The sequence below is a fragment of the Ascaphus truei genome, unplaced genomic scaffold (assembly GCF_040206685.1).
Source record: "Ascaphus truei isolate aAscTru1 unplaced genomic scaffold, aAscTru1.hap1 HAP1_SCAFFOLD_2099, whole genome shotgun sequence".
In the NCBI taxonomy this organism is placed as follows: domain Eukaryota; kingdom Metazoa; phylum Chordata; class Amphibia; order Anura; family Ascaphidae; genus Ascaphus; species Ascaphus truei.
In genome coordinates, this window is record NW_027455010.1 from 1 (window position 1) to 13,442 (window position 13,442).

The following is a 13,442-nucleotide window of genomic DNA, read 5'->3' on the forward strand; positions in this document are numbered from 1 at the left end:
TCTCCCCGCACACACAGAGGAGAGAGAGACAGAGAGAGACAGCCCCCCCTCCCCCGCACACACAGAGGAGAGAGAGAGACAGAGAGAGACAGCCCCCCTCCCCGCACACACAGAGGAGAGAGAGACAGACAGAGACAGCCCCCCTCCCCGCACACACAGAGGAGAGAGAGACAGAGAGAGACAGCCCCCCTCCCCGCACACACAGAGGAGAGAGAGACAGAGAGAGACAGCCCCCCTCCCCGCACACACAGAGGAGAGAGAGACAGAGAGAGACAGCCCCCCTCCCCGCACACACAGAGAGAGCACGAGAGAGACAGCCCCCCTCCCCGCACACACAGAGGAGAGAGAGACAGACAGAGACAGCCCCCCTCCCCGCACACACAGAGGAGAGAGAGACAGACAGAGACAGCCCCCTCCCCGCACACACAGAGGAGAGAGAGACAGACAGAGACAGCCCCCCTCCCCGCACACACAGAGGAGAGAGAGACAGACAGAGACAGCCCCCCTCCCCGCACACACAGAGGAGAGAGAGACAAGCCCCCCCTCCCCGCACACACACAGAGGAGAGAGAGACAGACAGAGACAGCCCCCCTCCCCGCACACACAGAGGAGAGAGAGACAGAGACAGCCCCCCTCCCCGCACACACAGAGGGGAGAGACAGAGACAGCCCCCCCTCCCCGCACACACAGAGGGGAGAGACAGAGACAGCCCCCCTCCCCGCACACACAGAGGGGAGAGACAGAGACAGCCCCCCTCCCCGCACACACAGAGGAGAGAGAGACAGCCCCCCCTCCCCGCACACACAGAGGAGAGAGAGACAGAGACAGCCCCCCTCCCCGCACACACAGAGGGGAGAGAGACATGCCCCCCTCCCAGCACACACAGAGGGGAGAGACAGAGACAGCCCCCCTCCCCCGCACACACAGAGGGGGAGGAGACAGACAGAGACAGCCCCCCTCCCCGCACAACACAGAGCGGAGAGAGACAGAGACAGCCCCCCTCCCCGCACACACAACTCACAGGGATGGGAATGGGACCCACTGTCCACTTCCAGCTCCACATATCTCTGCCCCGCGTATAACCGCACAACTTGTGAGCCCCAGGAGGAGAAATTCTGATATACCTCCTGTACCAGAGAGTTCTCTGTGCAGAGAGAGAGAGAGAGAGAGAGAGAGAGAGGTAAACAGGGGGCGAAGAGAGGGGGGGGAGACTGCAGGGGGAAGGGGGGGGGGGGGGAGAGAGAAGGGGGGGTGAGAAGAGAGGGGGGGGGGGGTGTAAAGAGAGGGGGGGGGAGAGAAGAGAGAGGGGGGGGGAGAAGAGAGAGGGGGGGGGAGAAAAGAGGGGGGGATAGAAGAAGAGACGGGGGAGATAAGAAGAGACGGGGGGGGGGGAGATAAGAAGAGAGAGGGGGGGGAGATAAGAAGAGACGGGGGGGGAGATAAGAAGAGAGAGGGGGGGAGATAAGAAGAGACGGGGGGGGAGATAAGAAGAGACGGGGGGGGAGATAAGAAGAGAGAGGGGGGGGAGATAAGAAGAGACGGGGGGGGGGAGATAAGAAGAGACGGGGGGGGGAGATAAGAAGAGAGAGGGGGGGGAGATAAGAAGAGAACGGGGGGGGGAGATAAGAAGAGACGGGGGGGGGGAGATAAGAAGAGACGGGGGGGGGGGGAGATAAGAAGAGACGGGGGGGGGGGAGATAAGAAGAGACGGGGGGGGAGGAGATAAGAAGAGACGGGGGGGGGGAGATAAGAAGAGACGGGGGGGGGGGAGATAAGAAGAGACGGGGGGGGAGATAAGAAGAGACGGGGGGGGAGATAAGAAGAGACGGGGGGGGAGATAAGAAGAGACGGGGGGGGGAGATAAGAAGAGAGAGGGGGGGGAGATAAGAAGAGACGGGGGGGGGGAGATAAGAAGAGACGGGGGGGGGGGGAGATAAGAAGAGACGGGGGGGGGAGATAAGAAGAGACGGGGGGGGGAGATAAGAAGAGACGGGGGGGGGAGATAAGAAGAGACGGGGGGGGGGGGATAAGAAGAGACGGGGGGGGGGAGATAAGAAGAGACGGGGGGGGAGATAAGAAGAGACGGGGGGGGGAGATAAGAAGAGACGGGGGGGGGGAGATAAGAAGAGACGGGGGGGGAGATAAGAAGAGACGGGGGGGGGGAGATAAGAAGAGACGGGGGGGGAGATAAGAAGAGAGAGGGGGGGGGGGAGATAAGAAGAGACGGGGGGGGGGAGATAAGAAGAGACGGGGGGGGGGAGATAAGAAGAGACGGGGGGGGAGAGATAAGAAGAGACGGGGGGGGGGAGATAAGAAGAGACGGGGGGGGAGATAAGAAGAGACGGGGGGGGAGATAAGAAGAGACGGGGGGGGAGATAAGAAGAGACGGGGGGGGGAGATAAGAAGAGACGGGGGGGGGGAGATAAGAAGAGACGGGGGGGGGAGATAAGAAGAGACGGGGGGGGGAGATAAGAAGAGACGGGGGGGGGAGATAAGAAGAGACGGGGGGGGGAGATAAGAAGAGACGGGGGGGGGAGATAAGAAGAGACGGGGGGGGGGAGATAAGAAGAGACGGGGGGGGGAGAGAGGGGGGAGATAAGAAGAGACGGGGGGGGGAGATAAGAAGAGACGGGGGGGGAGATAAGAAGAGACGGGGGGGGGAGATAAGAAGAGACGGGGGGGGGAGATAAGAAGAGACGGGGGGGGGAGATAAGAAGAGAGGGGGGGGAGATAAGAAGAGACGGGGGGGGGAGATAAGAAGAGACGGGGGGGGGAGATAAGAAGAGACGGGGGGGAGATAAGAAGAGACGGGGGGGAGATAAGAAGAGACGGGGGGGGGGAGATAAGAAGAGACGGGGGGGGAGATAAGAAGAGACGGGGGGGGGGGAGATAAGAAGAGACGGGGGGGGGAGATAAGAAGAGACGGGGGGGGGGGGAGATAAGAAGAGACGGGGGGGGAGATAAGAAGAGAGAGGGGGGGAGATAAGAAGAGACGGGGGGAGGGGGGGAGATAAGAAGAGACGGGGGGGGGGAGATAAGAAGAGACGGGGGGGGGAGATAAGAAGAGACGGGGGGGGGGGGAGATAAGAAGAGACGGGGGGGGGAGATAAGAAGAGACGGGGGGGGGAGGGAGATAAGAAGAGACGGGGGGGGGAGATAAGAAGAGAGAGGGGGGGGGAGATAAGAAGAGACGGGGGGGGGAGATAAGAAGAGACGGGGGGGGGAGATAAGAAGAGACGGGGGGGGGAGATAAGAAGAGACGGGGGGGGGAGATAAGAAGAGACGGGGGGGGGGAGATAAGAAGAGACGGGGGGGGGAGATAAGAAGAGACGGGGGGGGGGGAGATAAGAAGAGACGGGGGGGAGATAAGAAGAGACGGGGGGGGGGAGATAAGAAGAGACGGGGGGGGAGATAAGAAGAGACGGGGGGGGGAGATAAGAAGAGACGGGGGGGGGAGATAAGAAGAGACGGGGGGGGGAGATAAGAAGAGAGAGGGGGGGAGATAAGAAGAGACGGGGGGGGAGATAAGAAGAGACGGGGGGGGGAGATAAGAAGAGACGGGGGGGGGGAGATAAGAAGAGACGGAGGGGGGGGGAGATAAGAAGAGAGACGGGGGGGGGGAGATAAGAAGAGACGGGGGGGGGGGAGATAAGAAGAGACGGGGGGGGGGGAGATAAGAAGAGACGGGGGGGGGAGATAAGAAGAGACGGGGGGGGAGATAAGAAGAGACGGGGGGGGAGATAAGAAGAGACGGGGGGGGGGGAGATAAGAAGAGACGGGGGGGGAGATAAGAAGAGACGGGGGGGGGAGATAAGAAGAGACGGGGGGGGGGAGATAAGAAGAGATGGGGGGGGAGATAAGAAGAGACGGGGTGGGGAGATAAGAAGAGACGGGGGGGGGATAAGAAGAGACGGGGGGGGGGGATAAGAAGAGACGGGGGGGGGGATAAGAAGAGACGGGGGGGGGGGGATAAGAAGAGACGGGGGGGGGGGGATAAGAAGAGACAGGGGGGAGAGAAGAAGAGAGAGGGGGGGGAGAGAAGAAGAGAGAGGGGGGGGAGAGAAGAAGAGAGAGGGGGGAGAGAAGAAGAGAGAGGGGGAGAGAAGAAGAGAGGGGGAGAGAAGAAGAGAGAGGGGGGTAGAGAAGAAGAGAGAGGGGGGTAGAGAAGAAGAGAGAGGGGGGGAGAGAAGAAGAGAGAGGGGGGGAGAGAAGAAGAGAGAGGGGGGAGAGAAGAAGAGAGAGGGGTAGAGAAGAAGAGAGAGGGGGGGAGAGGAGAGAGGGGGGAGAGGAGAGAGGGGGAGAGAGAAGGAGAGAGGGGGAGAGAGGGGGGAGAGAAGGAGAGAGGGGGGGAGAGAAGGAGAGGGGGGGAAGAGAAGAAGAGGGGGGAAGAGAAGAGGGAGGAGGGAGGGAGAGAGGTTGAGGGAGGGAGAGAGGGTGAGGGAGGGAAGAGGGTGAGGGAGGGAAGAGGGTGAGGGAGGGAAGAGGGTGAGGGAGGGAAGAGGGTGAGGGAGGGAAGAGGGTGAGGGAGGGAAGAGGGTGAGGGAGGGAAGAGGGTGAGGGAGGGAAGAGGGGTGAGGGAGGGAGGGAGGGAAGAGGGTGAGGGAGGGAAGAGGGTGAGGGAGGGAAGAGGGTGAGGGAGGGAAGAGGGTGAGGGAGGGAAGAGGGTGAGGGAGGGAAGAGGGTGAGGGAGGGAGGGAGGGAAGAGGGTGAGGGAGGGAGGGAGGGAAGAGGGTGAGGGAGGGAGGGAAGAGGGTGAGGGAGGGGAGGGAGGGAAGAGGGTGAGGGAGGGAGGGAGGGAAGAGGGTGAGGGAGGGAGGGAGGGAGGGAAGAGGGTGAGGGAGGGAGGGAAGAGGGGTGAGGGAGGAGGGAAGAGGGTGAGGGAGGAGGGAGGAAGAGGGTGAGGGAGGGAGGGAAGAGGGTGAGGGAGGGAGGGAGGGAAGAGGGTGAGGGAGGGAGGGAGGGAAGAGGGTGAGGGGAGGGAGGGAAGAGGGTGAGGGAGGGGAGGGAGGGAAGAGGGTGAGGGAGGGAGGGAGGGAAGAGGGTGAGGGAGGGAGGGAAGAGGGTGAGGGAGGGAGGGAGGGAAGAGGGTGAGGGAGGGAGGGAGGGAAGAGGGTGAGGGAGGGAGGGAGGGAAGAGGGTGAGGGAGGGAGGGAGGGAAGAGGGTGAGGGAGGGCGGAAAGAGGGTGAGGGAGGGCGGAAAGAGGGTGAGGGAGGGCGGAAAGAGGGTGAGGGAGGGCGGAAAGAGGGTGAGGGAGGGAGGGAGGAAAGAGGGTGAGGAAGGAGGGAGGAAAGAGAGTGAGGGAGGGAGGGAGGAAAGAGGGTGAGGAAGGGAGGGAGGAAAGAGAGTGAGGGAGGGAGGAAAGAGAGTGAGGGAGGGAGGGAGGAAAGAGGAGTGAGGAGGGAGGGAGGAAAGAGGGTGAGGGAGGGAGGGAGGAAAGAGGGTGAGGGAGGCAGGAAAGAGGGTGAGGGAGGGAGGAAAGAGGGTGAGGGAGGGAGGCAGGAAAAGAGGGTGAGGGAGGGAGGCAGGAAAGAGGGTGAGGGAGGGAGGGTGAGGGAGGCAGGAAAGAGGGTGAGGGAGGAGGCAGGAAAGAGGGTGAGGGAGGGAGGGAGGGTGAGGGAGGAAGAGGGTGAGGGAGGGAGGGAGGGTGAGGGAGGGAGGGTGAGGGAGGCAGGAAAGAGGGTGAGGGAGGGAGGCAGGAAAGAGGGTGAGGGAGGGAGGCAGAAAGAGGGTGAGGGAGGGAGGCAGGAAAGAGGGTGAGGGAGGGAGGGAGGGGAGGGTGAGGGAGGAAAGAGGGTGAGGGAGGGAGGGGTGAGGGAGGGATGGGGAGGGAGGGTGAGGGAGGGAGGGTGAGGGAGGCAGGAAAGAGGGTGAGGGAGGGAGGCAGGAAAGAGGGTGAGGGAGGGAGGCAGGAAAGAGGGTGAGGGAGGGAGGCAGGAAAGAGGGTGAGGGAGGCAGGAAAGAGGGTGAGGGAGGGAGGGTGAGGGAGGGGTGAGGGAGGGAGGGGGAGGGAGGGGGAGGGAGGGAGGGGGAGGGAGGGAGAGTTTCCTGGGACAGGACAGTGAGAGCAGCGGTGTGCCGGCCCCGTCTCACCTGCACCATGTGACTGCGCACGCGCTGCTGGGCGAGATTATACGGCGCCGATCTGTCCGGTCTGAAGATGTAAGCGCCGGACGGCTGGGAACTATCCGAGTTACCTATACTGGCGTTATACCTACAGAGGGGAGAGGTGAGGGGTCACTGGTACTATACACAGGGAGAGAGGTGAGGGGTCGCTGGTACTATATACAGGGAGAGAGGTGAGGGGTCGCTTGGTACTATACACAGGGAGAGAGGTGAGGGGTCACTGGTACTATATACAGAGGGGAGAGGCGAGGGGTCACTGGTACTATACACAGGGAGAGAGGCGAGGGGTCACTGGTACTATACACAGGGAGAGAGGCGAGGGGTCACTGGTACTATACACAGGGAGAGAGAGGCGAGGGGTCACTGGTACTATATACAGAGGGGAGAGGTGAGGGGTCGCTGGTACTATATACAGAGGGGAGAGGCGAGGGGTCACTGGTACTATACACAGGGAGAGAGGCGAGGGGGTCACTGGTACTATACACAGGGAGAGAGGCGAGGGGTCACTGGTACTATATACAGAGGGGAGAGGTGAGGGGTCACTGGTACTATACACAGAGGGGGAGAGGTGAGGGGTCGCTGGTACTATATACAGAGGGGAGAGGTGAGGGGTCGCTGGTACTATATACAGGGAGAGAGGCGAGGGGGTCGCTGGTACTATATACAGGGAGAGAGGTGAGGGGTCGCTGGTACTATACACAGGGAGAGAGGTGAGGGGTCACTGGTACTATATACAGAGGGGAGAGGTGAGGGGTCACTGGTACTATACACAGGGAGAGAGGCAAGGGGTCACTGGTACTATACACAGGGACAGAGGCGAGGGGTCACTGGTACTATACACAGGGAGAGAGGTGAGGGGGTCACTGGTACTATATACAGGGAGAGAGGTGAGGGGTCGCTGGTACTATATACAGGGAGAGAGGTGAGGGGTCACTGGTACTATATACAGAGGGGAGAGGTGAGGGGTCGCTGGTACTATACACAGGGACAGAGGCGAGGGGGTCACTGGTACTATATACAGGGAGAGAGGCGAGGGGGTCACTGGTACTATACACAGGGACAGAGGCGAGGGGTCACTGGTACTATATACAGGGAGAGAGGCGAGGGGTCACTGGTACTATACACAGGGACAGAGGCGAGGGGTCACTGGTACTATATACAGAGGGGAGAGGTGAGGGGTCACTGGTACTATACACAGGGAGAGAGGCGAGGGGTCACTGTGTACTATACACAGGGAGAGAGGCGAGGGGTCACTGGTACTATATACAGAGGGGAGAGGTGAGGGGTCACTGGTACTATACACAGGGAGAGAGGCGAGGGGTCACCTGGTACTATATACAGAGGGGAGAGGTGAGGGGTCACTGGTACTATACACAGGGAGAGAGGCGAGGGGTCACTGGTACTATATACAGAGGGGGAGAGATGAGGGGTCACTGGTACTATACACAGGGACAGAGGCGAGGGGTCACTGGTACTATACACAGGGAAAGAGAGTGAGGGGTCACTGGTACTATACACAGGGACAGAGGCGAGGGGTCACTGGTACTATATACAGGGAGAGAGGTGAGGGGTCACTGGTACTATACACAGGGAGAGAGGTGAGGGGTCACTGGTACTATACACAGGGAGAGAGGATATATATAGTTACCAGTAGAAACTCTGCGTGACGAGGTAACGAGATCCCCTTCTCCAAGGTTCTGAATCTCACTAATTAATCCCGTGTCCGGATCAAACACAACTTGGTAATACTGACGGGAAATGAGTAAGGGCAATAACACGTTACAGGGGCAATAAGGCACTCAGGAGGCGGGTTACTGCAGTAACACGTTACAGGGGCAATAAGGCACTCAGGAGGCGGGTTACTGCAATAACATGTTACAGAGGCAATAAGGCACTCAGGAGGCGGGTTACTGTAATAACATGTTACAGGGGGCAATAAGGCACTCAGGAGGTGGGTTACTGCAATAACATGTTACAGAGGCAATAAGGCACTCAGGAGGCGGGTTACTGTAATAACACGTTACAGGGGCAATAAGGCACTCAGGAGGCGGGTTACTGCGATAACATGTTACAGGGGCAATAAGGCACTCAGGAGGCGGGTTACTGCGATAACATGTTACAGGGGCAATAAGGCACTCAGGAGGCGGGTTACTGCAATAACATGTTACAGGGACAATAAGGCACTCAGGAGGCGGGTTACTGCAATAACATGTTACAGGGACAATAAGGCACTCAGGAGGCAGGTTACTGCGATAACATGTTACAGGGGCAATAAGGCACTCAGGAGACGGGTTACTGCGATAACATGTTACAGGGGCAATAAGGCACGCAGGAGCGGGTTACTGCGGATAACATGTTACAGGGGGAAATAAGGCACTCAGGAGGCGGGTTACTGCAGTAACACGTTACAGGGGCAATAAGGCCACTCAGGAGGAGGGTTACTGTAGTAACACGTTACAGGGGCAATAAGGCACTCAGGAGGCGGGTTACTGCGATAACACGTTACAGGGGCAATAAGGCACTCAGGAGGCGGGTTACTGCGATAACACGTTACAGGGGCAATAAGGCACTCAGGAGGCGGGTTACTGCGATAACATGTTACAGGGGACAATAAGGCACTCAGGAGGCGGGTTACTGCGATAACATGTTACAGGGACAATAAGGCACTCAGGAGGCGGGTTACTGCAGTAACATGTTACAGGGACAATAAGGCACTCAGGAGGCGGGTTACTGCAGTAACATGTTACAGGGGCAATAAGGCACTCAGGAGGCGGGTTACTGCAATAACATGTTACAGGGGCAATAAGGCACTCAGGAGGCGGGTTACTGCGATAACATGTTACAGGGGCAATAAGGCACTCAGGAGGCAGGTTACTGCGATAACATGTTACAGGGGACAATAAGGCACTCAGGAGGCGGGTTACTGCAATAACATGTTACAGGGACAATAAGGCACTCAGAAGGCGGGTTACTGCACTCAGGAGCCGGGTTACTGCAATAACATGTTACAGGGGCAATAAGGCACTCAGGAGGCAGGTTACTGCAGTAACATGTTACAGGGGCAATAAGGCACTCAGGAGGCGGGTTACTGCGATAACATGTTACAGGGGCAATAAGGCACTCAGGAGGCGGGTTACAGGGGCAATAAGGCACTCAGGAGGCGGGTTACTGCAATAACATGTTACAGGCGCAATAAGGCACTCAGGAGGCGGGTTACTGCAATAACATGTTACTGGGGCAATAAGGCACTCAGGAGGCGGGTTACTGCAATAACATGTTACAGGGGGCAATAAGGCACTCAGGAGGCGTGTTACTGCAATAACATGTTACAGGAGTAATAAGGCACTCAGGAGGCGGGTTACTGCAATAACATGTTACAGGGGCAATAAGGCGCTCAGGAGGCGGGTTACTGCGATAACATGTTACAGGGGCAATAAGGCACTCAGGAGGCGGGTTACTGCGATAACACCGTTACAGGGACAATAAGGCACTCAGGAGGCGGGTTACTGCGATAACACGTTACAGGGGGCAATAAGGCACTCAGGAGGCGGGTTACTGCGATAACATGTTACAGGACCAATAAGGCACTCAGGAGGCGGGTTACTGCGATAACATGTTACAGGGGCAATAAGGCACTCAGGAGGCGGGTTACTGCGATAACATGTTACAGGGCAATAAGGCACTCAGGAGGCGGGTTACTGCAATAACATGTTACAGAGGCAATAAGGCACTCAGGAGGCGGGTTACTTGCAATAACATGTTACAGGAGCAATAAGGCACTCAGGAGGCGGGGTTACTGCAATAACATGTTACAGGGGCAATAAGGCACTCAGGAGGCGGGTTACTGCGATAACATGTTACAGGGCAATAAGGCACTCAGGAGGCGGGTTACTGCAATAACATGTTACAGAGGCAATAAGGCACTCAGGAGGCGGGTTACTGCAATAACATGTTACAGGAGCAATAAGGCACTCAGGAGGCGGGTTACTGCAATAACATGTTACAGGGGCAATAAGGCACTCAGGAGTGCGGGTTACTGCAATAACATGTTACAGGGGCAATAAGGCACTCAGGAGGCGGGTTACTGCAATAACATGTTACAGGGGCAATAAGGCACTCAGGAGGCGGGTTACTGCAATAACATGTTACAGGGGCAATAAGGCACTCAGGAGGCGGGTTACAGGGGCAATAAGGCAGTCGGGCCACCTTGTTCTGGATGACCGTGGGCTGCTTTCTGCGGCCTCTGCCCTGCGAAAAAACCGCCCACGAGCGGATATCTGCCCCACGGCGAAGCTGCTGAACCCCCAGGGGGGGGTAACGGTGCCCTGGAAGATCAGCTCCCGCGCGGCTCCCCCCTTCTCCTCGCGCACGGCTCGCGTGAAGTCGGACAGCGCCACCACCTGGGGGGGGGGGGGAGGGAGAGAGCAGATAAAATCGGGGGGGGGGGGGAGGGGGAGTGCCAAGCTCGTCGCCCACGCGTGTGGTCTCGGGCAGCCCAATCGGGAGAAAGGGGAGGAGACGCTCGACACGTGACATCACACATCCCTGTTCATTAGGTCACTCCCACCCCCCCTTCCTCTTACCTCACTTGGGTACGCTCTCCCCGGAGGGGCCGGTAACCGTGTACGAGAGGCCACTGACCGGCAGCCGGACATTCCATGTGACGCTGCGTCCCAGGGGGTTATACAGGAACACCGTGAACTGTGAGGGGGGGAGGCAGGGAGTGAAAACGGGGGGGGGGGGGGAGGGGAGAGAGAGACAGGGAGTGAAACGGGGGGAGAGAGGACAGGGAGTGAAACGGGGGGAGGGGAGAGAGAGACGGAGTGAAACGGGGGGGGGGAGAGAGACAGGGAGTGAAACGGGGGGAGGGGAGAGAGAGACGGAGTGAAACGGGGGGGGGGAGAGAGAGACAGGGAGTGAAACGGGGGGGGGGGGAGAGAGAGACAGGGAGTGAAACGGGGGGGGGGGGGGGGAGAGACAGGGAGTGAAACCGGGGGGGGGGAGGAGAGAGAGACAGGGAGTGAAACGGGGAGGGGGGGAGAGAGACGGAGTGAAATGGGGGAGGGGGAGAGAGAGACAGGGAGGTGAAACAGAAGGGGGGGGGCGGAGAGAGAGAGACAGGGAGTGAAACAGGAGGGGGGGGAGAGAGACAGGGAGTGAAACGGGGGGGCGGGGAGGAGAGAGAGACGGAGTGAAACAGGAGGGGGGGGGAGAGAGACAGGGAGTGAAACAGAAGGGGGGGGGCGGGAGAGAGAGACAGGGAGTGAAACAGGAGGGGGGGGGGGGAGAGAGACAGGGAGTGAAACAGAAGGGGGGGGGAGAGAGAGACAGGGAGTGAAACAGGAGGGGGGGAGAGAGAGACAGGGAGTGAAACAGGAGGGGGGGAGGAGAGAGACAGGGAGTGAAACGGGGGGGGGGGGGGAGAGACGGAGTGAAACAGGGGGGGGGTAGAGACGGAGTGAAACAGGGGGGAGAGAGAGACAGGGAGTGAAACGGGGGGGGGAGAGAGACAGGGAGTGAAACGGGGGGAGAGAGAGACAGGGAGTGAAACGGGGGGGGGGGGGGAGAGAGACAGGGAGTGAAACAGGAGGGGGGGGAGAGAGACGGAGTGAAAGAGTACGGGGGGGAGTGAGAGAGACGGAGTGAAACAGGAGAGGGGGAGAGAGACGGAATGAAACAGGAGAGGGGGGAGAGAGACGGAGTGAAACAGGAGGGGGGGGAGAGAGACGGAGTGAAACAGGAGGGGGGGAGAGAGACGGAGTGAAACAGGAGGGGGGGAGAGAGACGGAGTGAAACAGGAGGGGGGGAGAGAGACGGAGTGAAACAGGAGGGGGGGGAGAGAGACGGAGTGAAACAGGAGGGGGGAGAGAGACGGAGTGAAACAGGAGGGGGGGGAGAGAGAGACAGGGAGTGAAACAGGAGGGGGGGGAGAGAGAGAGACAGGGAGTGAAACAGGAGGGGGAGAGAGAGACAGGGAGTGAAACAGGAGGTGGAGAGCGCAATATGTTGGGGGGGGGAGAGAGACGGAGTAAAACGGGGAGGGGAGAGAGTTGGGGAGTGGGGTTGGATCACGAATAAAGTGGGAGATAGAGCGAGCTCGCTACAGGGGGCAGGGAGGGAGAGAGCGCAGTATAGAGGGGAGGGAGAGAGCGCAGTATGGGGGGGGGGAGGGCCCAATATGGGGGAGGGGGAGAGAGCGCAGTATAGAGGGGGGAGGGGGAGAGAGCGCAGTATGGGGGGGGGGGAGAGAGTGTCAGTATGGGGGGGGGGAGAGGGCCCAATATGGGGGGAGGGGGGAGAGAGCGCAGTATAGAGGGGAGGGGAGAAAGCGCAATATGGGGGGAGGGGAGAGGGCCCAATATGGAGGGGAGAGGGCGCAATATGGGGAGGAGGGGAGAGAGCGCAATATGGGGGGGGAGGGGGGGAGAGAGCGCAGTATAGAGGGGGGAGGGGAGAGAGCGCAATATGGGGGATGGGGAGAGAGAGCGCAATATGGGGGAGGGGAGAGAGAGAGCGTAATATGCCGTAGGGGGAAGAGAGCGCAATATGGGGGAGGGGAGAGAGAGTGCAATATGGGGGAGGGGGAGAGAGAGCGCAATATGGGTGAGGGGAGAGAGAGCGCAATATGGGGGAGGGGAGAGAGAGCGCAATATGGGGGAGGAGGAGAGAGTGCAATATGGGGGAGAGGAGAGAGAGCGCAATATGGGGGAGGGGAGAGAGAGCGCAATATGGGGGAGGGGAGAGAGAGCGCAATATGCGGGAGGGGAGAGAGCGCAATATGGGGAGGGGGGAGAGAGCGCAATATGGGGAGGGGGAGAGAGCGCAATATGGGGGAAGGGGAGAGAGAGCTGCAATATGGGGGAGGGGGGAGAGAAGCGCAATATGGGGGAGGGGGAGAGAGAGCGCAATATGGGGGAGGGGAGAGAGAGCGCAATATGCGGGAGGGGGAGGAGAGCGCAATATGGGGAGGGGAGAGAGAGCGCAATATGGGGAGGGGGAGAGAGCGCAATATGGGGGAAGGGGAGAGAGAGTGCAATATGGGGGAGGGGGAGAGAAGCGCAATATGCGGGAGGGGAGAGAGAGCGCAATATGGGGAGGGGGAGAGAGAGTGCAATATGGGGGAGGGGGAGAGAGAGCGCAATATGGGGGGGAGGGGGGAGAGAGAGCGCAATATGCGGGAGGGGGGAGAGAGCGCAATATGGGGGAGGAGGAGAGTGCAATATGGGGGAGGGGGAGAGAGAGTGCAATATGGGGGAGGGGGAGAGAGAGTGCAATATGGGGGAGGGGGAGAGAGAGCGCAATATGGGGGGGACAGCGC

At 59.6% G+C, this 13,442-nt stretch overlaps 1 protein-coding gene across 1 annotated transcript in view; it reads right to left on the reverse strand.

Moving 5' to 3' along the window:
* Nucleotides 1-1,021: 1,021 nt before the first annotated feature.
* LOC142477447 (lysosomal alpha-mannosidase-like) overlaps nt 1,022-13,442 on the reverse strand; it is a gene marked incomplete at both ends in the record, with an annotated part of 47,022 nt that continues 34,601 nt past the window's right edge. The window contains 10 exon segments of the mRNA XM_075582277.1: nt 1,022-1,048; nt 1,050-1,142; nt 6,092-6,212; nt 7,773-7,792; nt 7,794-7,817; nt 7,819-7,872; nt 10,331-10,377; nt 10,380-10,524; nt 10,666-10,669; nt 10,713-10,825. Of these exon segments, the coding sequence (XP_075438392.1) occupies nt 1,022-1,048; nt 1,050-1,142; nt 6,092-6,212; nt 7,773-7,792; nt 7,794-7,817; nt 7,819-7,872; nt 10,331-10,377; nt 10,380-10,524; nt 10,666-10,669; nt 10,713-10,825 (648 nt within the window).